Genomic DNA, 21,601 nt, shown 5'->3' on the forward strand with positions numbered 1-21,601 from the left:
AAGGACTTCGCACGACGGAGGATGCCCAGTCGGCGACTGGCTTTGGAGGCCAGATTTGAAATGTGGTTTTCCCAGGAAAGATCATGGCAGATAGTGAGACCCAAAAACTTGAGTGACAGAACTTCTTGGAGAGGATTATTCAGAAAGTGGATGGGAGGGTTGTCCAGTCGGTCTTCTCGGAGAGACATCGTAAGAGTGTGAGATTTGTCAGGATTGAAAGACATGTTCCACTTGTTTGCCCAGTCTGAGATTTTGTCCAGGTCTGCAGAGAGTGAGGAGGCTGCAGACTGCCGATCTGAGGGATGAGGAATGGAGCGACAGAGAGTAGAGTCATCAGCAAAGAGATAGAGAGGATTTTCAAGAGAGTCAGAAAGATCATTGATGAAGACCAGAAAAAGCACAGAGCCCAGAACACTGCCTTGGGGAACTCCAGCCTGAACAGGAAGAGGAGATGAGAGAAACCCATTCAGGGCCACACGTTGACTACGACTAGAGAGGAAGTCCGCCAGCCATGCGTGGAGATTTCCATGGATACCAAAGGAGGGGAGTTTGGTGAGCAGAGCGGGGTGCCAGACCGTATCGAAGGCACGTGATATGTCAAAGGAGACAGCTCTAATTTCCTGTTTGGCATTGAGGGAGAGTTGGGAGAGTAGAATCAGCTCGTCTAAGGTCTAAGGTCGTTACCACATGAGGGTTGGGAGGGGGTGGATTATTTCATTGCCAAGACCTGACCCCGAGTACCCAGAGCACGTATGCAAAATTTGGTTGAGATCGGCCAAGACATTTGAGTCTACAAGCGAAGAGACAGACAAAGACAAACAGACACGCTGTATTTTCATACATGACGATTTAAGCTTTTAAAATTGCAATTTTTTAAACCAATACTGATTCTGCTTCAATCCCCAAAATACTCAGCTTAGCAGCAAAGTGATGCCTGAGCCATGAGTGCGACGAGCTTACATAAAACCGTTCTCCCGTTGGCACTTTTCCAATGTAATCTTGACGTTGGTGCCCAGTTTTCGAAAGAAGATGTGCTCGGATGGTTTAACATTGTTCCCTGGTCCCTTGGTGTGTCTGTATTCACCGCAAAATGCATCTGCCTGGGAATGCACTGCACCCACAATTGAATTAAACATCCAAAATGATATTCAGGTAAATAGCAAAAGGCTTATTAGAATGCACTAGATTACATAAACAGTGAGTTGTTGGTTTTAATCCATGAAGAAGATGAATCAATGAAGCAATATAACTATCCAGCTGGGGATAGAGTGCTGAGACAACAATGAAAGGAGGACGAAGAAGGCACAGAGGGAGACTCACTTTTCTCAGCTTCTTGCAAGGAGCGGATAGCTTCACCGCACTTGTCAGAAGCCAGGAGATTTTGTCCATTGAACGAGTATGCCTGTCAGATACAGGAAGAAGAAAAGCGAATATATCCGAGCTCAATAACAAAACGCTGAAAAAGAAGTAAATGTGCCACGATATTTCACCGATAGATTTCAGTCCTGAATTTTAAAGCCAACTGACAGAGAAATAAGTATTTGAAAAAAAAGAAAAGAAAGCCAAACAAGAGTGAAGTCGATGGCACGTCATCGCAAATCCTCACACTTGCCACCTAAAGCACAGTTGAAAGATGGCAAAAAGTTCCACCAGGAATAATCCAATATCAAATTTTGAGTTAAAAAAATTTCCCCCCGTTGTGACCCTGTGACCTTAAGTCCCCACCTCTGGAGAATGAACCGGAGATCAAATCCAAAAAGTCATCATGTGTCCCCCAATGTTGATTGCATACATAAAGCTTCATTCTAAAATGTTTTTTAAAGTTCCAACAATTGCATTGTTCTGTACTTGACCTTTTGACCCCACCCCAGGGGGAGGTGCCAAAACTGGCACTGCTCTTGCGCCTTCTTGCCATGTGGTAATCATAACTATCAGGTTTGGTGAATTTCTGCCCAACCATTTTCAAAAAATGTGGGGATAACATACGTACATATGCCATGTAAAAGCAGTTCTTCAATTGCAGGTACTTCCGCCATTTTGTAGAGTACCTGGGTTCAAGAGTCGACAATTCTTTATCTGCAAACAGCAGCAGCATTATAAACCTTGGGACTTTCAAAGTTCTGCCTCTCACAGCACAACAAAGTCATACTTCAATTGATGATGATTTTTTCTTAAAGTGACAAAGCAGTTACTTCACTTTGGTTTGTCTGCAAAAAGCATACACGGAAATATGTTCAGCAAACCTGATTAACGGAGGTACCGAAGGAGTTTTACCGACCTGCTTTATGATAGTAACCAGCTGTTGCATAAGCCAGAGCAGAGATTATGTTTGCAGAATGCTTCATTTCAATCGCTCGAGCAATGGTGACTTCAGGAAGAAAGGAAGTCGATTATTAACACAACAACACCACCACCACCACAAAGCATGCTGGATGCTGAATTAAAGTTAAATCCATCATCAGAATCATCATTTATTTTCGGTCCACTGCTGGACGAAAGCCTCAGCATGTTGACGTCATGTTGCTCTGTCTCTTGCTTTGTTGTTCCAATTGACTCTTCCCAAATATTTGTCTATTTCATCCCTCCATCTTAGGTGTGGCCTTCCCCAGTTCCTGTTGCCATCCATAGGTCTCCATGTTGTTACCATTGTTGTCGACCTGTTATCTGCCCTTCTCCATTTCCTGATTATTTATAAGATATCCTGAGTTTGGATTTGTTCTCTGACCCATCTAGTTGCCTTTATAGCCTTGTATGTAATGCCTCACATATTTTGGTCCATATTGTGTTGCCTCACATATTTTGGTCCATATTGTGTTGTGCTGTTGCTGACTTTTTCTCCATTTCTGTTGTTAATGCCCAGGTCTCTGCCCAAGATGATAGATATATTGGTAAACAACCTCTCTTGATGTTACTGAGTTTTCCATATCATCTCCATCCAAGTTTGATTCTTCTCTTTATTTCTTGTTCTTTATTATTTTCCTTTAGGCCTATGCTTTGCCCTAGGTACATGTATTCTTCTACTTCCTCGATTTGTTTTCCACTTATTATGTTTTCTCCATAAGGGGGTTCATTACTACTTTGGTTTTTGACATGTTCATCTTCAGCCCACACTTCATGCTCGCTTCAGTGAGTTCCCTGATCATTGTTTCAATTTTCTCTAAACTTTCTTCAACAACAATGTAGTCTGCCAATCTTAGATGGATAACCTTTTCACCATTAATGTTGACACCCTTATCTTCCCACTGAATCTAACTCTTCCATGAGCCTAGACCATGCATTTTAAAAAGGTGAGAAAAAATATATACTCCAGACAGGTAATAAATAATTTGCACGACATATTCGCACACCACTAATAAGCACTACTTGGAATCATTATCTCTGCAACCGAAGGTGGGAGGAGGTTATGTTTTCAACCTTGTCTGTCTGCTTGACTGTGAACAGGATATCCCAAAACGTTATGGGCAGATTCAAGCAAAATTTGATGGAGAGGTTGGGTGTGTGACAAGAACGAAATTATTAGATTTTGGTGAAGATACAGATCCGGATAATACAATTTTAAGTAATTCTTCACCATTGAGAGACAGGGCCAAAAACGATATATAGCACAACATCTCAAAAAGTTATGAACGGATTCGGACAAAACGTGGTGGACATGTTGTGTGTATGACAAGGACGAATTCATTCGATTTTAATGAAGACCTGAAATCGAGAATTTTTTTTTATTTTTACGTGATTATTCACCATTGAAAGAAGGGCCAAAAACAATAATTTACATAGCATGTTATTTCAAAACGTTGTGGACCAGTTATGACAAACCTACGAGGATGAGTTGGTTTGGTGACAAGAACAAGACGATTTGATTTTGGTTCAGGTCCGAATCCACATCTAGTCTATCATTGGGATATAAAACATAATCTGTTCAGCCTGGCGGAGGTATGTGCTCTGCAGAGCATGGGCGCGGGAAGTGGGGGTGCTGAAGGTGCTGCAGCACCCTGCTTTTTCTGTATTGTTTAACTGCAATGGCAATTAACTGTACGTATGTATGCCACTGACCTTCAGCACCCCCAACTCAAAATGCTTTCCAGCATCCCTGCTACAGAGCGTTGCTCTAGTCTTCCTCCTTTGTTGTTGTTGGTCATACCACTTCCTTTGTGGTCTCTCTGTGGCTGTCTATCTGCCTTTGCTCCTTATGCATGGCCACATCTTTTAAGTTACAAATTCCAAACTCGGGGTACAAATACAACTTTGTCTAGGAGGGAGGGGGAAACATAGGCTATGTGGCCACGGCCTCATGCAGGAATGTGGAGAGCTGGGGGGGCACAAATTCTCTATGTAAATGTGTACATTCTCAGAGTCTACAAATACCATGCGGAAAGGTTTAATATACTCCTGACATTTTTCCTTCAGTAGATTAATTGTTTGTATGTGGTCTATGGTGGAATATCCACTTCTGAGTCCTGATTGCTTTCTTCGTTGGTTGCTGTCTAGAATGCATTCCATTTGATTGGTCAGGACCCTGGTGAAAAGTTTATATCCATTTGAAAGTAGCCTGATTGGACGATGGTTCTTAAGATCTCATTTGTTTCCCTTTTTGAAGAGGATAATCATGTTGGCTTGTTTTCACTGCTTGGGAACTTTCCCCGTCTTCAGTAAGCTGTATATAGGTTAGTAAGCTGCACTGTAATGGTGTCTTCCCCTTCCATAATTGTGTCTGTCAATACATTAAATCAATCAGGTGGGTGAAATCAATGCGAGATGAGAAGACAACAACATTTGTGCATCTTTGATGGCTATCGTTGCGTGTATACCTTCTTGTGCCTCCGCTTGGCTCTGCACAATATAAACTTCCAGTACACGAGGATCCAGGTCGGTGCCCTTTTCTGGTGTCCCCAGCAGCCGAGAGGCATGTTCTTCCTGCAATATAAAATTCAGAACATTTAACTTTCATAATGATGTAATCATCCGCAGAATGCTCAGCGCATATGCGAAGAAATCTCTAGAAATAGTGATCTTCGGGACATGTGAACTGCTATCGTGCATGTGCGACAGAGTTAGGATGGCAGTAATGTACGCACTCTCGCATCGAGGCTTTCTAGCCTGGGTTTGAATCCGGACCCAACTATAAACTGTCATCCCAGTGTTTCACAGGCAGGGCGATTCCTAATTGTGCGTGCCGTCCCTCGTATGGACATTAAACAGGCATCTCATCTGCTAGTATTCATCTGTGGACGTTAAAGATCCCATGGTGTCCTCCGCGAAGAGTAATTGAGATATCGCCGGAACCCTGAACAAATTTCAACTTCCTGGCCTGACCAGCAGAGGGCATTGCATCAGCGGCACCAACTACAGTATAACCTGAAAGAGCAATCAGAGATTGCAGACCGTCGCCAGGACTTGTTTTTCATGGCGTTTGTGCGCTGGTGTTAAGTAATTAATATATAATAGACGTAATTGATACGTCATTATATTTAATCAATACATTTCAATACGTAATTAGTACGTAATTAATAGACGTACTTGGTTCCAATTGCACGTAGTTAATAAATGTACTCACATTCCAATATAGTAAACCCTTAAAATTGTGGGCGGGGAGGAGGTTTGGGTTACGTTCCTGGAAAACGCCGCGATATTCAAAACAGTGATATAGTTAAACCAATTTGCCATGGTAATAATGGGGGCAGCCAAAAATAAACATCACGATTTAAATAAATATAAAATAAATACAAATCAGCTTTGTGATGAAGTCTCCTGCTGCGTTGAAGCAAACATTCAGAAGTAATGAAAACCCTCGCACCCAACATTCTTCCCCTATTAATCTCTTAAATTGTTTTCCTTTGTAATTTGGCGATGTGTGATGCGCTTCCTTTATAAATTTATCTGCAGTTCCATAAACCAGAGAACAGATAAATCACTTTTGTTTATCGTTTTACACTTAGGCACCATTCTATTATTAACGGTGCGCAAAATCTTCATGGTGCAAGACAACAATCACAGCTCAGCTCAAAAACCACAATTGGTCGAAATAAAGCCTGCAACAATTAAATCGGTACATAATGGGGTCGTCCGTGATTGATGAAAACCACGACAAAAACACGCTTAAGGGTTTACTGTACCACCGAACTAAAAGACAAACTACTCATGCTCAGTGTGGACAGACAGGCACGCACCCAAATGCAATACCCTCTGCTCTGGCAAGGCTAATTAGCACCTGCTCAACATGCACAACATGACACCACACACTATTTACCCTTTTCTCTCCCATTTCTGGTTCTATGCAATGACACCACACACTTCGCTCGATGGTTTTGTTGTGACTACATGATCAACACAGATTAACAAAGGATACTTATAATCAATAAGAGTAAATAGATAATCTTGCTTGGCATCTCTCCTTAAAAGCAATCTGCTCCCAGATGCAGCACCTCAGGATGTTGCTCTATCACAAAATATTATTGTAGTCATGTGTGCAATTCTGAGAGGTGAAGAAGCAACTCCTGCACAAAGCTGATAACTCATGGAAGCCAAATCATTTATATTGCGACGGTCGCTGGATCCGGATAACTTCAGGTGAGTACAGCGAGTCGCTAAGCGACCATGATTGCTAATCGTCCCGGAAGCTTCTTGCCGGCTCCCATGTCCAGAGCCATATTACCGTTACAAGCGCAATTTCTGTTCTGACAATCATGTGACAGATCTTATTAATTGGCCGAGCGGAACCAAGTCACATGCTGCAATCTTATCTATGACCCAATCTTTCAAAATGAACCGATCACTAAGCTGCCATAAGCTACCATCACGATGAGCAGGAAGAGTCGGGAGACAAATGGTTTTATACATCTATTGAAGTTATGCACATATCTACAAATCAAACAAGCACGTATCTACAAGTCAAGAACATTCCCATTACCCTTATACATTCGTGAACTTGGATATCGGAGAAATACAATCAGCTTAACACTTTACAATATAGGCCCCAATCATCATTGAAAGGGAAATGAGAGAGAGCGAGCGAGAGAGAGCGAGAGAGAGCGAGAGAGAGGGGGAGAGAGGGGGAGAGAGGGAGAGAGAGAGAGCGAGAGCGAGAGCTAGAGAGAGCGAGAGAGAGGGAGAGAGAGCGAGAGAGAGCGAGAGAGAGAGAGAGATGGAGAGAGAGGGGGGGGAGAGAGCTGGAGTATATGGCCTGAACCATCTGAACCTTGCGGCAGGTCCGAGGAGCTAACGCAACCTCCGGTTATGAACACTACCCATAGCTTGTAAAAGGTCACTGTCCTCAGTTCATCAGATCATTTGCTTCTTAAAGTGGACATCTCTCTGGCCATTCTTAGAGAGCATCCTCAGCGCCGACGAGTCAGGCATTTCACTCAGGCCGACTAGCACGGTCTTCAAGCAGACATCAATCATCTGGACTGGCCTCCCATCTCTACTCCCTCTGACATCAGCTCATCCTGGGGAAGTCAAAGTAAATTGCTCTCTCTCTCATGCACAGATTTATCCCATCTCGTCTTCAGTCGTCATACCTTCCTCCCGTCCATGGTACACTGAATCATGTGGTGAGGCAGTTGCCCTGAAACAACTTGCCTTTGCCTCATGGAAGGCAAGTCCAACAGAAGGCAATCTCCGTTCCTTTCACAAAGCTCAGAACAAGTGTGTTTCTACCGTCAGGAGAGCAAGGAAACAATATCTCTCTAATCTCAAGATTGAACTCTCAAACCTGTCTCCCTACTCCAAATCCTGGTGGCATCTGGTCAAATCTGTGTCTGGTGTTTGTTCCCCCTCAATCCCCTCCCTTACCTCAAACGGCTACACAGCTGATGCAGCACATGAAAAAGCTGAATGCCTCAACTCTGTGTTTGCCTCAAAATCAGGTATCCCAAACCAGTCTCTCTCTGTACCCAACTTACCCATTCGTACACAGGTGCTCCTGGACTCTGTGACCTTCTCTCCCGACAAGGTGGAGAAATTTGTGTCAAATCTCGACTCTGATATTGCAAATGGACCAGACGGCATCAGCCCACGGGTCCTAAAATCCTGCTCTACCACTCTATCACACCCTCTTCTCTGCTCTCTTCACACTCTCTTTTGCTCAAGGTCATCTGCCATCAGCTTGGAAATCAGCCAACATTACCACTTTACAAAACGAAGGTGCAAAAACAGATCTTTGCAAATACAGACCAATCCGCCTGCTCCCAATTATCAGGAAAGTCATGGAATTCCATCATTGCTTTGGATATCAAATCCTTCCTCTTCTCCAATGGCTTCATCCCTGATCATCAATTTGGATTGAGACCAGGTCTCTCTACTCTGGACATGCTGCTTCTTCTGTCTCAACAATGGATGGAGGTCCTCAATGCCAAACAGAAAACCAGAGCCATCTCCTTTGACATATCTCGTGCCTTCGATACGGTCTGACACCCTGCCCTGCCCACCAAACTCTCCTCCTATGGTATCCATGGAAACATCCACCCATGGCTTGCACACCTCCTCACCGGTCGCAGTCAACGTGTGGCCCTGAATGGAATTCTCTCATCTCCCCTTACTGTTCAGACTGGAGTTCCTCAAGGCAGTGTTCTGGGACTCTCTGGAATGGAATCTCTCCGACTCTCTGCAAAATCCTCTATATCTCTTTGCTGATGACTCCACTCTCTGCCACTCCATATCTCATCCCTCAGATCAGCAGTCTGCAGCCTCCTCACTCTCCACAGACCTGGACAAAATCACAAACTGGTCAAACAAGTGGAACATGTCTTTCAATCCTGAAAAATCTCACACTCTCACCATAGCTCTCCGAAAAGACCGTCTGGACAACCCTCCCATCTACTTTCTCAACAATCCTCTTGAAGAAGTTCTGTCACTCAAGTTTTTGGGTCTCACTATCTGCCATGATCTTTCCTGGGAAAACCACATTTCCAATCTGGCCTCCAAAGCGCAAGCGAGGATCTGCGCATGCGCAAGATTGGAGGTGACGTCTATTCAAAGCTGTCCCTGTTCGCACGCTTTCGAAGTTAAGTAATTTTTCACAATTGTGTTTTTATCGAAACTATCTTTCCTTCGGTGTATGTACCTGTTGGGGTGTCTTTAATAGGATTCTCGGTGTTGGTTTTTCATACCTGTGTACAGAATCGTCGGTTTTTTCGTATCACGTATTCTGAGGCCTAGTGTAGTAGGCTACTGTGTCCGACCTTGGCTTGAGGCTTTGTTTTTGTCTCAGCGGTTCTTCGATCGCGCTGCAATTACTTTTCGGTCTCTGGTTTTCCCGGTCTTTTCACCCCATACTTCCTTGTTTTAAAATCTCCTCAAAAAAAAAAACCCAAAAAAATATTTTCCTTCTCTGTTCTTTCCATTGTTCGTTCTTACTTGTTCGTTCGTTCTTCGACCACGTTGTTTGTGATCAAGTGATCACGTTGTTAAAAAATGTTTAATCTGTCCCCTGAAGAACTGTATTGTGTCATATTCTATAACACCTTTTTCTTCTTCTTCTTCTATAAAAAGATGCTTTCGATTTGCTCACCAAATCTATTCATTCCAAAAAAAAATTCCATTTCTTATAGTGCATCTTTCATTCGTTCCCTAAACTCTCCAGAACTCCACCCATCCTTCAGCGTCCTCAAACGTATTTTTGACTTGAATGTCTCAAGAAACTCATTTTGTAATAAATGTTCGTTTTCCAATAAACGTACACTTTTCAAAATCCAATCTCACCCCTCCCCTCCAAATCTTCCCCATCACCCCTTCCCTCCAAAACTTCCCAAACACCCCTCCCCTTCAAACCTACCCCATCACCCCTCCCCTCCAAATCTACCCCTTTGCCCTCCCTTCCAAAACTTCCCCATCACCCCTCCCCTCCAAATATACCCCTTTGCCCCTCCCCTCCAAATCTTCCCCATCACCCATCTCTTTCAAATTTTCCCCCTTACCCCTCCCCTCCAAATCTTCCCCATCACCCCTTCCCTCCAAAACTTCCCTATCACCCCTCCCCTTCAAAACTTCCCCATCACCCCTCCCCTCCAAATCTACCCCTTTGCCCCTCCCCTCCAAATCTTCCCCATCACCCCTTCCCTCCAAAACTTCCCCATCACCCCTCCCCTCCAAAACTTCCCCATCACCCCTCCCCTCTAAATCTACCCCCTTGCCCCTCCCCTCCAAATCATCCCCATCACCCATCTCTTTCAAATCAAACCCCCTTGCCCCTCCCCTCCAAATCTTCCCCATCACCCATCCCTTTCAAATCTCCCCCCTTGCCCCTTCCCTCCAAAACTCCCCCACACCCCTCCCCTCCGAGACTCTCCCTCGCTCCTCCCCTCCTAGACTCCCCTCTCACCCCTCCTCCTCAAAGCGTCCTCCCCGCTTCTTCCCCCTTCCAACTTCCACCTTCATCTCCCTCAACCTTCTGCCTCACTCTTCCCCCTCCTCAAATAACACCTCACTGCGCCTCACCCAATCACCATCAAACCTTTTGTCCGCCCCTTTCTTCCCTTTCTCCAAGCTATTCTGTAATCTCTGACACACCTTCAACAGCTCTCCCTACCTCTTCCTCCTCTTCCACATCTTACCCTACCGCTCCCCCCCCCCCCCCCCCTGTTCTGTATCCGATGCTCCCCCTTCCTCTTCCTTAACAGTATGGACCTCAAACATCCGGGGCCTTCGCTCAAACTTGACTGATCTCTCCATCCAGGTTGCTTCTGACAAACCAGATGTGATCTGCTTAACAGAAACTTTCCTCCTTCATGATGTCTCCGATTCCTTGGTATCTCTCCCAGGTTACTCCCTCCTCCGGTATGATAGACCTGAGCCTCGTCCTGGAGGTGGGGTTGCTATCTTTATAAAAAACTCTCTTCCTCACTCGCCCTGCTCTGCCCTCTCTCCACCTCACCCCCAGGAATACCTTTGGCTACGGCTTCCCCTTCGCTAACACCTTTTGTTCATATGTGTGTTGTACCGTCCACCAAACAGTGATGACTCCATCTACATCTCGCTGTCTGATAATATGGACCAACTTCTATCTACCCATCCCAACTCTCTCTTCCTCATATGTGGTGATTTCAACTGTCACCATGCCAGTTGGCTGGGTGTGGGTACCTCTCTCACCAGCCATGGCTCTTCAGCAAAGGACTTCTGTGACTCACTGGGACTGACACAATCTGTCAATTTCCCGACCCGGATCTGTCAACGGAGCATCTTCTCTTCTGGACTGGGTTATGACTAACTTCCCTGAAAATGTCTGCTGCTCTTCTTCTGCTCCAATCGGCTCTTCAGATCATGTGCTTGTTAAAGTGGACATCTCTCTGACCATTCTCAGAGAGCCTCCCCAGCGTCGACGAGTCTGGCATTTCACTCAGGCCAACTAGCACGGTCTTCAAGCAGCCATCAATCATCTGAACTGGTCTCCCATCTCTACCGCCTCTGACATCAACTCATCCTGGGAATTCTTCCAAAGTAAATTGCTCTCTCTCATGCACAGATTTATCCCATCTCGTCTTCAGTTGTCATACCCTTCCTCCCGTCCTTGGTACACGGAATCTTGTGGTGAGGCTATTGCCCAGAAACAACTTGCTTTCGGCTCCTGGAAAGCAAATCCAACGGAAGGAAATCTCATTTCCTTTCACAAAGCCCGAAACAAGTGTGTATCCACCCTCAGGAGAGCCAGGAAACAATATCTCTCCGTTCTCAGGACCGAACTCTCTTATCTGTCTCCCTCTTCCAAATCCTGGTGGCATCTGGTCAAATCTGTTTCTGGTGTTTGTTCCCCCTCCATCCCCTCCCTCACCTCAAATGGCCACACGGCTGACTCCGCACGTGAAAAAGCTGAATGCCTCAACTCTGTGTTTGCCTCTAAATCTTGTGTCCAAAACCCATCCCTCTCTACCCACCGTACCCAGTCGTACACAGTTGCTCCTGGACTCTGTGTCCTTTCCTTCTGACAAGGTGGAAAAGTTTCTGTCAACCCTCGACTCTGATTCTGCAACTGGACCTGACGGCATCAGCCCACGGGTCCTAAAATCCTGTTCTTCCGCTCTTTCACTCCCTCTCTCTGTTCTCTTCTCCCTCTCTTTTGCTCAAGGTCATCTTCCATCTGCTTGGAAATCTGCCAACATCACCGCTTTGCACAAAAAAGGTGCAAAAACAGATCCCAGCAACTACAGACCAATCAGCCTTCTCCCAATTATCAGCAAAGTCATGGAATCCATCATTGCTTCAGATATGAAATCTTTCCTCTTCTCCAATGGCTTGATCTCTGATCATCAATTTGGTTTCAGACCTGGACACTCTACTCTGGACATGCTGCTTCTGCTTTCTCAACAATGGATGGAGGTCCTCAATGCCAAACAGGAAATTAGAGCAGTCTCCCTTGACATATCACGTGCCTTCGATACGGTCTGGCACCCAGCTCTGCTCACCAAACTCTCCTCTTTTGGTATCCATGGAAATCTCCACGCATGGCTGGCAGACTTCCTCTCTAGTCGTAGTCAACGTGTGGCCCTGAATGGGTTTCTCTCATCTCCTCTTCCTGTTCAGGTTGGAGTTCCCCAAGGCAGTGTTCTGGGCCCTGTGCTTTTTCTGGTCTTCATCAATGATCTCTCTGACTCTCTTGAAAATCCTCTCTATCTCTTTGCTGATGACTCTACTCTCTGTCGCTCCATTCTTCATCCCTCAGATCGGCAGTCTGCAGCCGCCTCACTCTCTGCAGACCTGGACAAAATCACAGACTGGGCAAACAAGTGGAACATGTCTTTCAATCCTGACAAATCTCACACTCTTACGATGTCTCTCCGAAAAGACCGACTGGACAACCCTCCCATCCACTTTCTGAATAATCCTCTCCAAGAAGTTCTGTCACTGAAGCTTTTGGGTCTCACTCTCTGCCATGATCTTTCCTGGGAAAACCACATTTCAAATCTGGCCTCTAAAGCCAGTCGCCGACTGGGCATCCTCCGTCGTGCGAAGTCCTTCCTTGGCACACCTGAGCTCCTCACCACGTACAAGGCTTTCATCCGCAGCTCAATGGAATACTGCTCTCCCCTCTGGGCTGGTGCTCCTGCCTCACACCTAGCTCGTCTTCACGCTGTTGAAACCAAAGCATTCAGAATCATTGGAATCTCCCGCGATGAAGCTAACTCCAAGGGCCTCTCACTCACTCACCGCAGGCAGATTGGTGGTCTTTCCGTCTTCTACCGACTCCTCTCTGGCCTTGCCCCCCCCCCCCCCCAGCTCTCTCTGGGCTCTGTCCCGCAAATATTCCTAGAGGTCGCACAAGATCTGCCTGCAACCCTCTTATGGTTAAACTGCCAAAATCAAGACTCTCTGCTCACCTTCACTCCTTCATTCCTCTTTTCTCCCGCCTCTGGAACAAACTCCCTCACTCTCTTCAATCCCACTCCACCCTCCAGGTCTTTAAAACAGCTGTTCACCACCATCTCTTATCTTCCCCCATCCAAAACCTTGATCTTTTCTACCCCCGCTAATTTCACCCCAATTCCACTTTTTTGAAATACCAACTTCTGTCCTGGAAGTCCTTGGTGTTCTTGTGTTTTGTACTTCTCCCGCCCCCCCCCCCTTCCCACGCCTCCTCCCCCCGGGCCCTCTCCCTTCCACGCATCTCCCTGCTCTCGGATGTTGTGTTTGTGTGCTTCCCCATCTCTCCCCATCTTGTCTTCTGCTCCCTCCTTTTATATGTTTTGTTGGTCTGGTTGATTTGTTTGTGAGATAAATATTAGCTCTTTACGAGCCTCGATTCAGTATACAAAAAAAAAAAAAAAAAAAAAAAAAAAAAACCCAGTTGCCGACTGGGAGTCCTCCGTCGTGCAAAGTCCTTTCTGGGCACTTCTGAGCTCCTCACCACATACAACGCCTTCATCCGCAGCTCAATGGAATACTGCTCTCCCCTCTGGGCTGGGGCTCCTGCCTCACACCTAGCTCGGCTTCACGCTGTTGAAAACAAATCTTTCAGAATCATTGGTATCTCCTGCGATGAAGTCGATTCTGAGGGCCTTTCTCTCTCTCACCTCAGGTAGGTAGGTGGTCTTTCTTTCTTCTACTGACTCCTCTCTGGCCTTGCTCCCCCTGCTTTGTCTGTGCTCTGTTCCCCAAATTTTCCTGCAGGACGCACAAGATCTGCCAGAAACCCTCTTCTGGTGAAACCGCCAAAATCAAGACTCTTCTCACTCAGCTTCTCAGCTGTTCACCCACATATATTGTCTTCCTCCATCCAAAACCTTGATCTTTTCTACCCCCGTTAATTCACCCCAGATCCACTTTTTTGAAATACTGACTTCTTTCCTGGAAGTCCTAGCAGTGTCCATTTGTTTTATCCCTCCCCCACTCACTCCCCCTTCCCCTGCCCCTCACCCCCCAAGCCCTCTCCCTCCCACAGATCTCTCATTGTCCCTGTTCTCTACCGTTATTGCACTTGTGTGCTTCCTTCTCTCTCCCCATCTTGTCTCCCGCATGTTTTATGTGTCCGTTCATGTTTTTGTGATTAATGTTAGCTCTTACACGAGCCTCAATGTTGTACACAAAAAAAAAAAAAAAAAAAATCAGCCAAAAGACACCAGCTAAAGTCGAAATTCTCTCAAAGTCCCAAGTCTGTAGGATGCTCATATGTCCTGCCTTATATGGCCACCTATCACCCTCAACACTTATGACTGCCCAACCTCATTGGATGATGCTTCAAAGTCCCCATCGTCGGTCACCTCGCGTGATTGGTCCTTGGAGGGGTTGGTGGGGGGAGGGGGGTTTCAGCCAACCTTCCTCACGGATTGGTCTGGCTGTGATGGGGTGTGTTGCTTTTCGATCCAGTATTTGGCCCTGTCAAGGCTTGGTGACTTCTGGCTGGTTTAACTTGGTTTTAAATGACTTAGCCTGCCATTCTTCTGGCCGGAGGTGACTCTTTGGGCGATAGAGGAAACAAGCATTCTGAGTATTGCGCTGCAATACATGTCCCCTACCAGCAGTCTGTCGTCCGGAAAACTGTTGGGGAAATTACAAAAGTTCAAAGTGCCACAACTTTGTCAAAAATGATCGAAATGTCGTGAAGTTCGAACTTGATCTGTAACTTATCATGAGGAAACCATGTACCAAGTTTGAAATCATTAGCATTAAGAGTTTAGAAGAAAAAAAGTCCGGAAAACTGTTCTTTGCGTGACGGACTGACAGACGGACAGACTGACAGACGGAGGGTGTACAGTGCAAACCTATAGTTCCCTCCGGTGTACACCGGTAGGGGACTAGTAATGGGTGACTCCCCCCGGTTTGCACAGATTAGGGAGATTAAGGAAGTGAGAGATAAGTCATTGAATGCTTGCTGCGCTGCAGAAGCGAAAGAGATGGAGAGAGATAAAGAAAAAAAGTTACATAGATGGAAAATGAACACACACAACCATCTAATACATTCACAACACATATCTATCCACATGTATTACATCACACTTAACTAAACAGATACTGTGAAATAACTATCGTTATACTATAGGTTGACTCTTTTACACTCTAGAAGCCATAACCACAAAAAATATTTTGAATAGCAAAGGTAAATCATACTCACCTTTATACTCTTAAATATTCCTGCCGCGACTTTGAGACAGGTATGTACCTCCTTTGCATCATCCGAAGAAATGCTGCAATGTCAAATACAGTACATCAATGATCACTGCATGCGAATGCGCACTTTTCAGAGATAAAAATGTTCAGTGTGAGAATGAAGCGCAAAACGCACTCCTCTTTGCCGGCGAGGCGGGATGCAAACTTTGTGTACCACAGAGCCACGTTGAATGCCATCGACACAAGTTCAAACAGCGCATCTTGCTGTGTCCTGCAATGGAAGCACACAACAGCATGGGTAAGCCTTTATTACTTCTCTCACTAGCTTTGCAAATTTGATATGAAAGTAATATTAATAATTCCAGAACCAGTAATCGGACAAGACCTCGTCATAATTTGTTATTCAAGACCTGTTCACTCACACACTCAGAGAAATACATCATTTACTATGTGTCGAATGGATCGGCCACAAGAGTGGGTATTAAGCAAAGCATCAGAACCACATCCCTCCCTTTATGATGTCACAAACAATCAGACATTATCTTTCAACACCTGAACAAACAAAATAGAATCAGATCGACAACATAGGAAAGTAAAATAATTGGAACATTGTCAGTGACCTGAGCGCACACAAAAGCTTTTAGCACCAGATGGCTTTCATAAACAACGCTTTGGATGTCTGAGGATAGATTGTTGAGGTCTGTCTGGTTATCGTGAAAGTTACACTTGTGTTAACAAGAAAGAGCAGCAAAGATTGCAGCCCCTCACCAGGACCTGTTTTGTATGGTTTCATAGTACATATTTATAAACGCACTTGCATTATAATTACCGCCAACCAAAGGTGGACGGAGGTTATGTTTTCACCCGTCTGTTTATCTGCAGGATATCTCAAACGGTTGTGGACGGATTCTGATAAAAAATTTGCTGGACACATTGGGTATGTGACAAGGACAAAAATATCTCAGTTTGGGGATGATCCCGATACGGATCCAGATACGAGAATTTATTTTGAGTGATTCTTCACCACTGAGAGACAGGGATGAAAAAACGTATGTAGCACTATATCTCAAAAAGTTATGGACGGATTCGGACGAAACTTGGTGGACAGGTTGTGTGTACGACAATGCAGAATTGTTTTGATTTTGGTAAAGATCCGAATTTGGATCCAATAATTTAAAAGTGATTCTTCACCATTGAGAGACAGGGCTAAAACAACGATATATAGCATGATATCTCAAAAGGTTATGGACAGATTCAGATGAAACTTGGTGGACAGGTTGGGTGTGAGACAAGAATGATCGTTTTAAGGCCATTTTCCCCACTAGAGCGGGGGTTAGCCTTGCGGGCCCCATGACAATCACGGTTCCCTGTTTGAGGCAATGTTTTATGGCCGGATGCCCTTCCTGACGCCAACCCTTGGTCACGCTCTTACGATGCGCAGGGATACGGTGTACCTATTCTAAACCGGCGTACACACCGTGATCATTCATCCCAGCAAGCTGGTACTCAATTTGCCGACCTCGGAAGGATGACAGGCTGAGTCAACCCCCCTGGCATTAATTCAGCGATTGACCGGGATTCGAACCCAGGATTCTAGGATCCCAAGCCGGCACCCTAACCGCTAAGCCAACACCAGGACAGGGTGTGAGACAAGGAAGAATTTATTTGATTTTGGTGCAGGTCCAAATCTGGATCTTGATAGGAGAGTTTTTTTAAAATTACTTTAAGTGATTCTTCTCATTTGAGAGATGAGCCAACAAAAACGACATACATTTCAAAATGTTGTGAACTTATAACAAAATTTGGTGGATGAGTTGGTGAGACAAGAACAAGCGATTAGATTTTGCTTCAGGTCCGAATCCAGACCCGGCCTATCAGTGGGATACAAAATGTAAACTGTTCAGCCTGGTGGAGTTATGTGCTCTACAGAGTGCCGTTCTAGTTGTACATCCTTTATAGAGGTACTCAGTTGAAAAAAAATGACAACGTGTAAAAACAGTGGTCTACATTGGCACATTATTTGCAGCCAAATAAACAAACAGACAGACAAATGGAGCCAAATGCAATACCCTCTACTGTGGCGAGGGTAATTATGAGTAATTAATACAGAGTCTGATCATTTTGCAACACAACACGACTACAAACACACACATTGGTCGTCAGTCAAAGGACCCCCACTGTAATAGTCATTTCAGCTATTTAACTTCGACACAACTCCGCTAAGGCAGACACACGGACATGGTTAGATTCAGGATGCCATCATTACCAACATTCAAGTAGACTTTCCAGAGGGAGACAAGGTATCTGGCTTATTTACTTTTCAACGCCGATGAGAAGGGCATACATGGGGCTTGGCAATGCACAGGGTTGGTTTAGAATGATGATATTTACTATTAATCATGCTTGGGAGGATTGGGGAGTAGAGGGAGGGGGGAGTAGGAGTTGTGTGGGCTGCAAGTGCCATTATAAATAAATCGATTTTTTGTGTTTTGTTCCAGGACCACGCTGAGAAATTATAATCGATTTTTGCATCTATTGGTGAAAGGAAAAATAAGTGTGTGTGTGTGATATATATATATATATATACGGTATATATATATATATATATATATATATATATATATATATATATATATATATATATATATAGTTGCGGATATGAGGACTGTATATTTTTTTGATTGTGTGAATTATTATTATTGTTTATTCTGCGCCTCCTGCCTCCGGAGCTGTGTAAAGGTCAAAGGGCATCCCATAATTAGTCCATAAAGCATCCACACCACAGCCAATCATAGAATACCCCTGTTCAATAGTTATATCTTATTCTGTGTTTTAGGGTAAGGCTGTGTCTCCCATTAATTGAAATACTCCATTGCACCAGTGAAAGAGATAGATTCCCTTCATTCCCATTCCCAAAACCTCCATTCCCCCTTTTCGTCGATTAGAAACTACCTCCGCTCCAATTACCGCCATTGACCACGAGGCAGGGTCGGAGAAGAAAGGCGTGTCTCCACCTCGTCATAGAGGGGAGGAGTGAGCCAGCCCCACTCGACCAACCATGAGCCAGGGGTTTGGCTAGAGAGGGCGGAGGAAGAGCGATCGGGGAGGTTCGCAAAGGTTGAGGGGCGGGGCCTATATAACCCAAGGCAGGGCGTGTCCAAAAGAGACGAGCTTTGAAGAAGAAAGAGATGAGTACGGAGCATTGAGATGAGAAGAGGCTGCGCTTTTAAAGAGAGGCGCTGAGAGGAGGGAATGAGCAGGCGTGACCGCAGCTAAAATCCGCAGCGCGACGCTCCCAAAAGAGAAGCTGAGACAAGCTTTGAGAGATGAGCTTTTACCGGCAGAGAAAAGGGAGCCCAAGCCGTTGAGAAGAGAGAGGGTCCAAGAAGCAGAGCTGAGTTGTGTGGTTTTGGTCGTCAGTGGTTGCGTTGTGGTGGTCAGTGGTTGCGTTGGTTGCGTTGAGTTGTCGGTGGTGAGGAGTGATTGGACCAAGAGAACATAGAGAACATCCAAGGAGAGGACATCCCAGAAAGCACAAAGCCTGCTGTAATCCTGGAAAAGCACGCGACGTCCACAGCAGCAGCAGCAGCGGCGGCCACAGCAGCAACCACACTCAACAGCCGCATGGGGCCTGGACGGCGGTTTTGAGCAGGGCCGCGAAGGAACGGCGGCTGCTAAACGCGCCGATTGTGCTACACAATACAACTCCAAGCCATCCTCTCCTTCCAGCCAATTCCTGTCATCATTCCCCGTGTGAGTCTGTCTTTTGTTTGTTCTGTCCCTGGGTTAATTAAGACTGTAGGTAAGCTAGCGTTGCACTGTGTATCTAATCTCGTCTGTAAATAAACGTGACTGCTTTCTTTTTGCTTGTGTGTATAATAAATCCAATTACTCTTCTGTCCGTCTTCTCGTCTTATTCCTTTTCCTCTTTGCATTCGGTCGTTTTAGAGTTTTCCAGATTGGGCAGCTGCGGTGCGATACGGCCAAAGTTGGGGGTGAATCGGGTGAGTTGGGGAAGAATCGGGGGAACTGTTAGGTCGCGGTCATACCAACCGCTCGGTCCAAAAAATAACATCTTAACCGCGACAGTAACAAATATATATATATATATATATATATATATATATATATATATATATATATATATATATTATATATATATATATATATATATATATATATTGTAACGAATGTGGAAACGTTACAATGTGAACGTTACAAAAGTACGGTAACGCCCTGTTAATGTAAATAATGGTCGCAGTCGGCCTCCTAGTTAATTCCATGAAACTTACACGCAGGTCACGATATATCTTTTAAATAGTGTATTTCCTTATTCCATGTAGGCTAAATATGTGTTTCCCACTAGATTGACTTTGCATTGTATCAAACAAAATAAGCGTAGGCCCTTCCAATTTCCCCAAAACCTCCCTTCCAATTGCCTTCCGCATTTTGGGCGGTTTTCTTCAAACCACCATTGGCCACGAGGTAGGGTTGGGGAAGAAAGGCGTGTCTCCACCTCGTCATAAGAGGGAAGGAGTGAACCAGCTCTAACAGCCAATCAACACCGCGGTGAGCGACCCGGTAGGCGTGCCCTCGGAGCCGGCGGCTTGATTTCGCCCGAGGTGATAAAAGCGACTGTAAGGGACTGCTTTACCAGAGGCCTTGGAGATGACCCTGGGAGATTAGCAAAGAGGCTGCACCAAGAGAAGCGGTGAGATGCGAAACGCTCCAAGCCAAAGAGGAGAGGTACTCGGCAAGGAAACCAGCTTTGGAGAGACGCGCTGAAAGGAGGGAGACGGCTCCACCCCAAGAAGAGGAGCAGGTGTGCCGAACCAGCGCGTGACGTCTACCGCAGCGGATACACGACGGAGGGTTTCCCGCCAAAACCGCGAGGAATTGCGAACTGCGGCCTCCCGACCTTGCCTCCCTCTCAAGCAATCCATCTCAAGCCCTACCTGCCTGCAATATCCCCTGTGTAAGTGTGAACGTCCTGTCCTACTCGTTGTCTTGGGGCTAAGTAAAAATGAATAGTGTAAGTTAACGATTCGCTGTGTTACTGCTTCTTCCATCCATTGCTGTGTGTGTATAATAAATCTGTTCTTCCTCCGTATTCTTCTTCTTCTTCTTTTTCATTCTCTTTCGGTCGCTTTAGAGATTTCCCGATTGAATATCTGTGGGGCGATCTGGTCAACGTCGGGTGGAATCGGGTTTTAATCGGGGAGTAACTGTTCGGACGCGGTTAAATACACCACCGCTCGGTCAATATAACATCTAAAGCCGCGTCTGTAACATTTGGTGTCGAGGAGTGGAATTCGGACCTGGGACTAAATTTGTTAGGCCCAAATTTTGGAACACCAATTGTACTATTAGAGTAACAATTGGTGTCGAGGAGGGAGATCGGACCCGAAATCGGACCCGAAGCGCGCTTAACGCGCTCAAAATTACAAGCTGCCGAAATTTATTTTGTTTTATAAAGCAAAACCCGAATTTTGAGATCGCGCCATGGACAATCAAGGCGATCGGATGTCGGTGGGAGAGATAGACAGGGTGGAATCGACCCAGGACCTCGGGGAAATGTATGTGGAGGATAGGGAGGAGGAGAAAAATAGCAATGTGGTTGCGGAAGTATCAGACGCGCAAAGTGGCGTCCTCACGCACGTGGGTGTAGCGGCACCAAATTTTGCCGCGACCGTAGCAGCGCCGCTGGTGGATTCGAACCTTTTCCTCCTGCAAATGAGGGCCCTTATGGAACAAATGGGTGAGCGATTGGAGGGCCAAATGGGGGTAATGGGGAACCGGATGGATACTCAGAGTGAGCAAATGAGGGCTGATAGTGAGCGATTGGAGGGCCAAATGGGGGTAATGGGGAACCGGATGGATGCTCAGAGTGAGCAATTGGGAGTAATGAGGGACGAAGCGAGGGGTACCGGTGAGGGATTAGACAAGAAATTTGGGAAGTTCGACAATAATTTTAAGGAGTTAGACAAGAAATTTGGGAAGTTAGACAATAATTTTGAGGGGTTAGACAACGGGATAAAAGAGGTAAAGAATGGGTTAACGGGGGTGG

The 21,601-nt window shown here is 45.5% G+C and overlaps 1 protein-coding gene across 2 annotated transcripts in view; it reads right to left on the bottom strand.

Annotated features, from left to right (window-relative positions):
* Window positions 1-21,601, bottom strand: part of BROX (BRO1 domain and CAAX motif containing) — a 64,349-nt gene that overhangs the window by 11,589 nt on the left and 31,159 nt on the right. Inside the window, exons 4-10 of one of the 2 annotated variants that reach the window (XM_068128445.2) lie at window positions 15,710-15,805; window positions 15,539-15,611; window positions 4,809-4,914; window positions 2,279-2,368; window positions 1,991-2,076; window positions 1,321-1,402; window positions 961-1,111 (exon numbers count right to left, since the gene is read on the bottom strand). In XM_068128445.2, the coding sequence (XP_067984546.1) occupies window positions 961-1,111; window positions 1,321-1,402; window positions 1,991-2,076; window positions 2,279-2,368; window positions 4,809-4,914; window positions 15,539-15,611; window positions 15,710-15,805 (684 nt within the window). The remainder of the gene's footprint in view (window positions 1-960; window positions 1,112-1,320; window positions 1,403-1,990; window positions 2,077-2,278; window positions 2,369-4,808; window positions 4,915-15,538; window positions 15,612-15,709; window positions 15,806-21,601) is intronic. The other variant, XM_068128446.2, reaches the window with a different exon arrangement.

This window comes from Myxine glutinosa, chromosome 9 (genome assembly GCF_964187855.1).
Source record: "Myxine glutinosa chromosome 9, kmMyxGlut1.1, whole genome shotgun sequence".
NCBI classification, from domain to species: Eukaryota; Metazoa; Chordata; class Myxini; order Myxiniformes; family Myxinidae; genus Myxine; species Myxine glutinosa.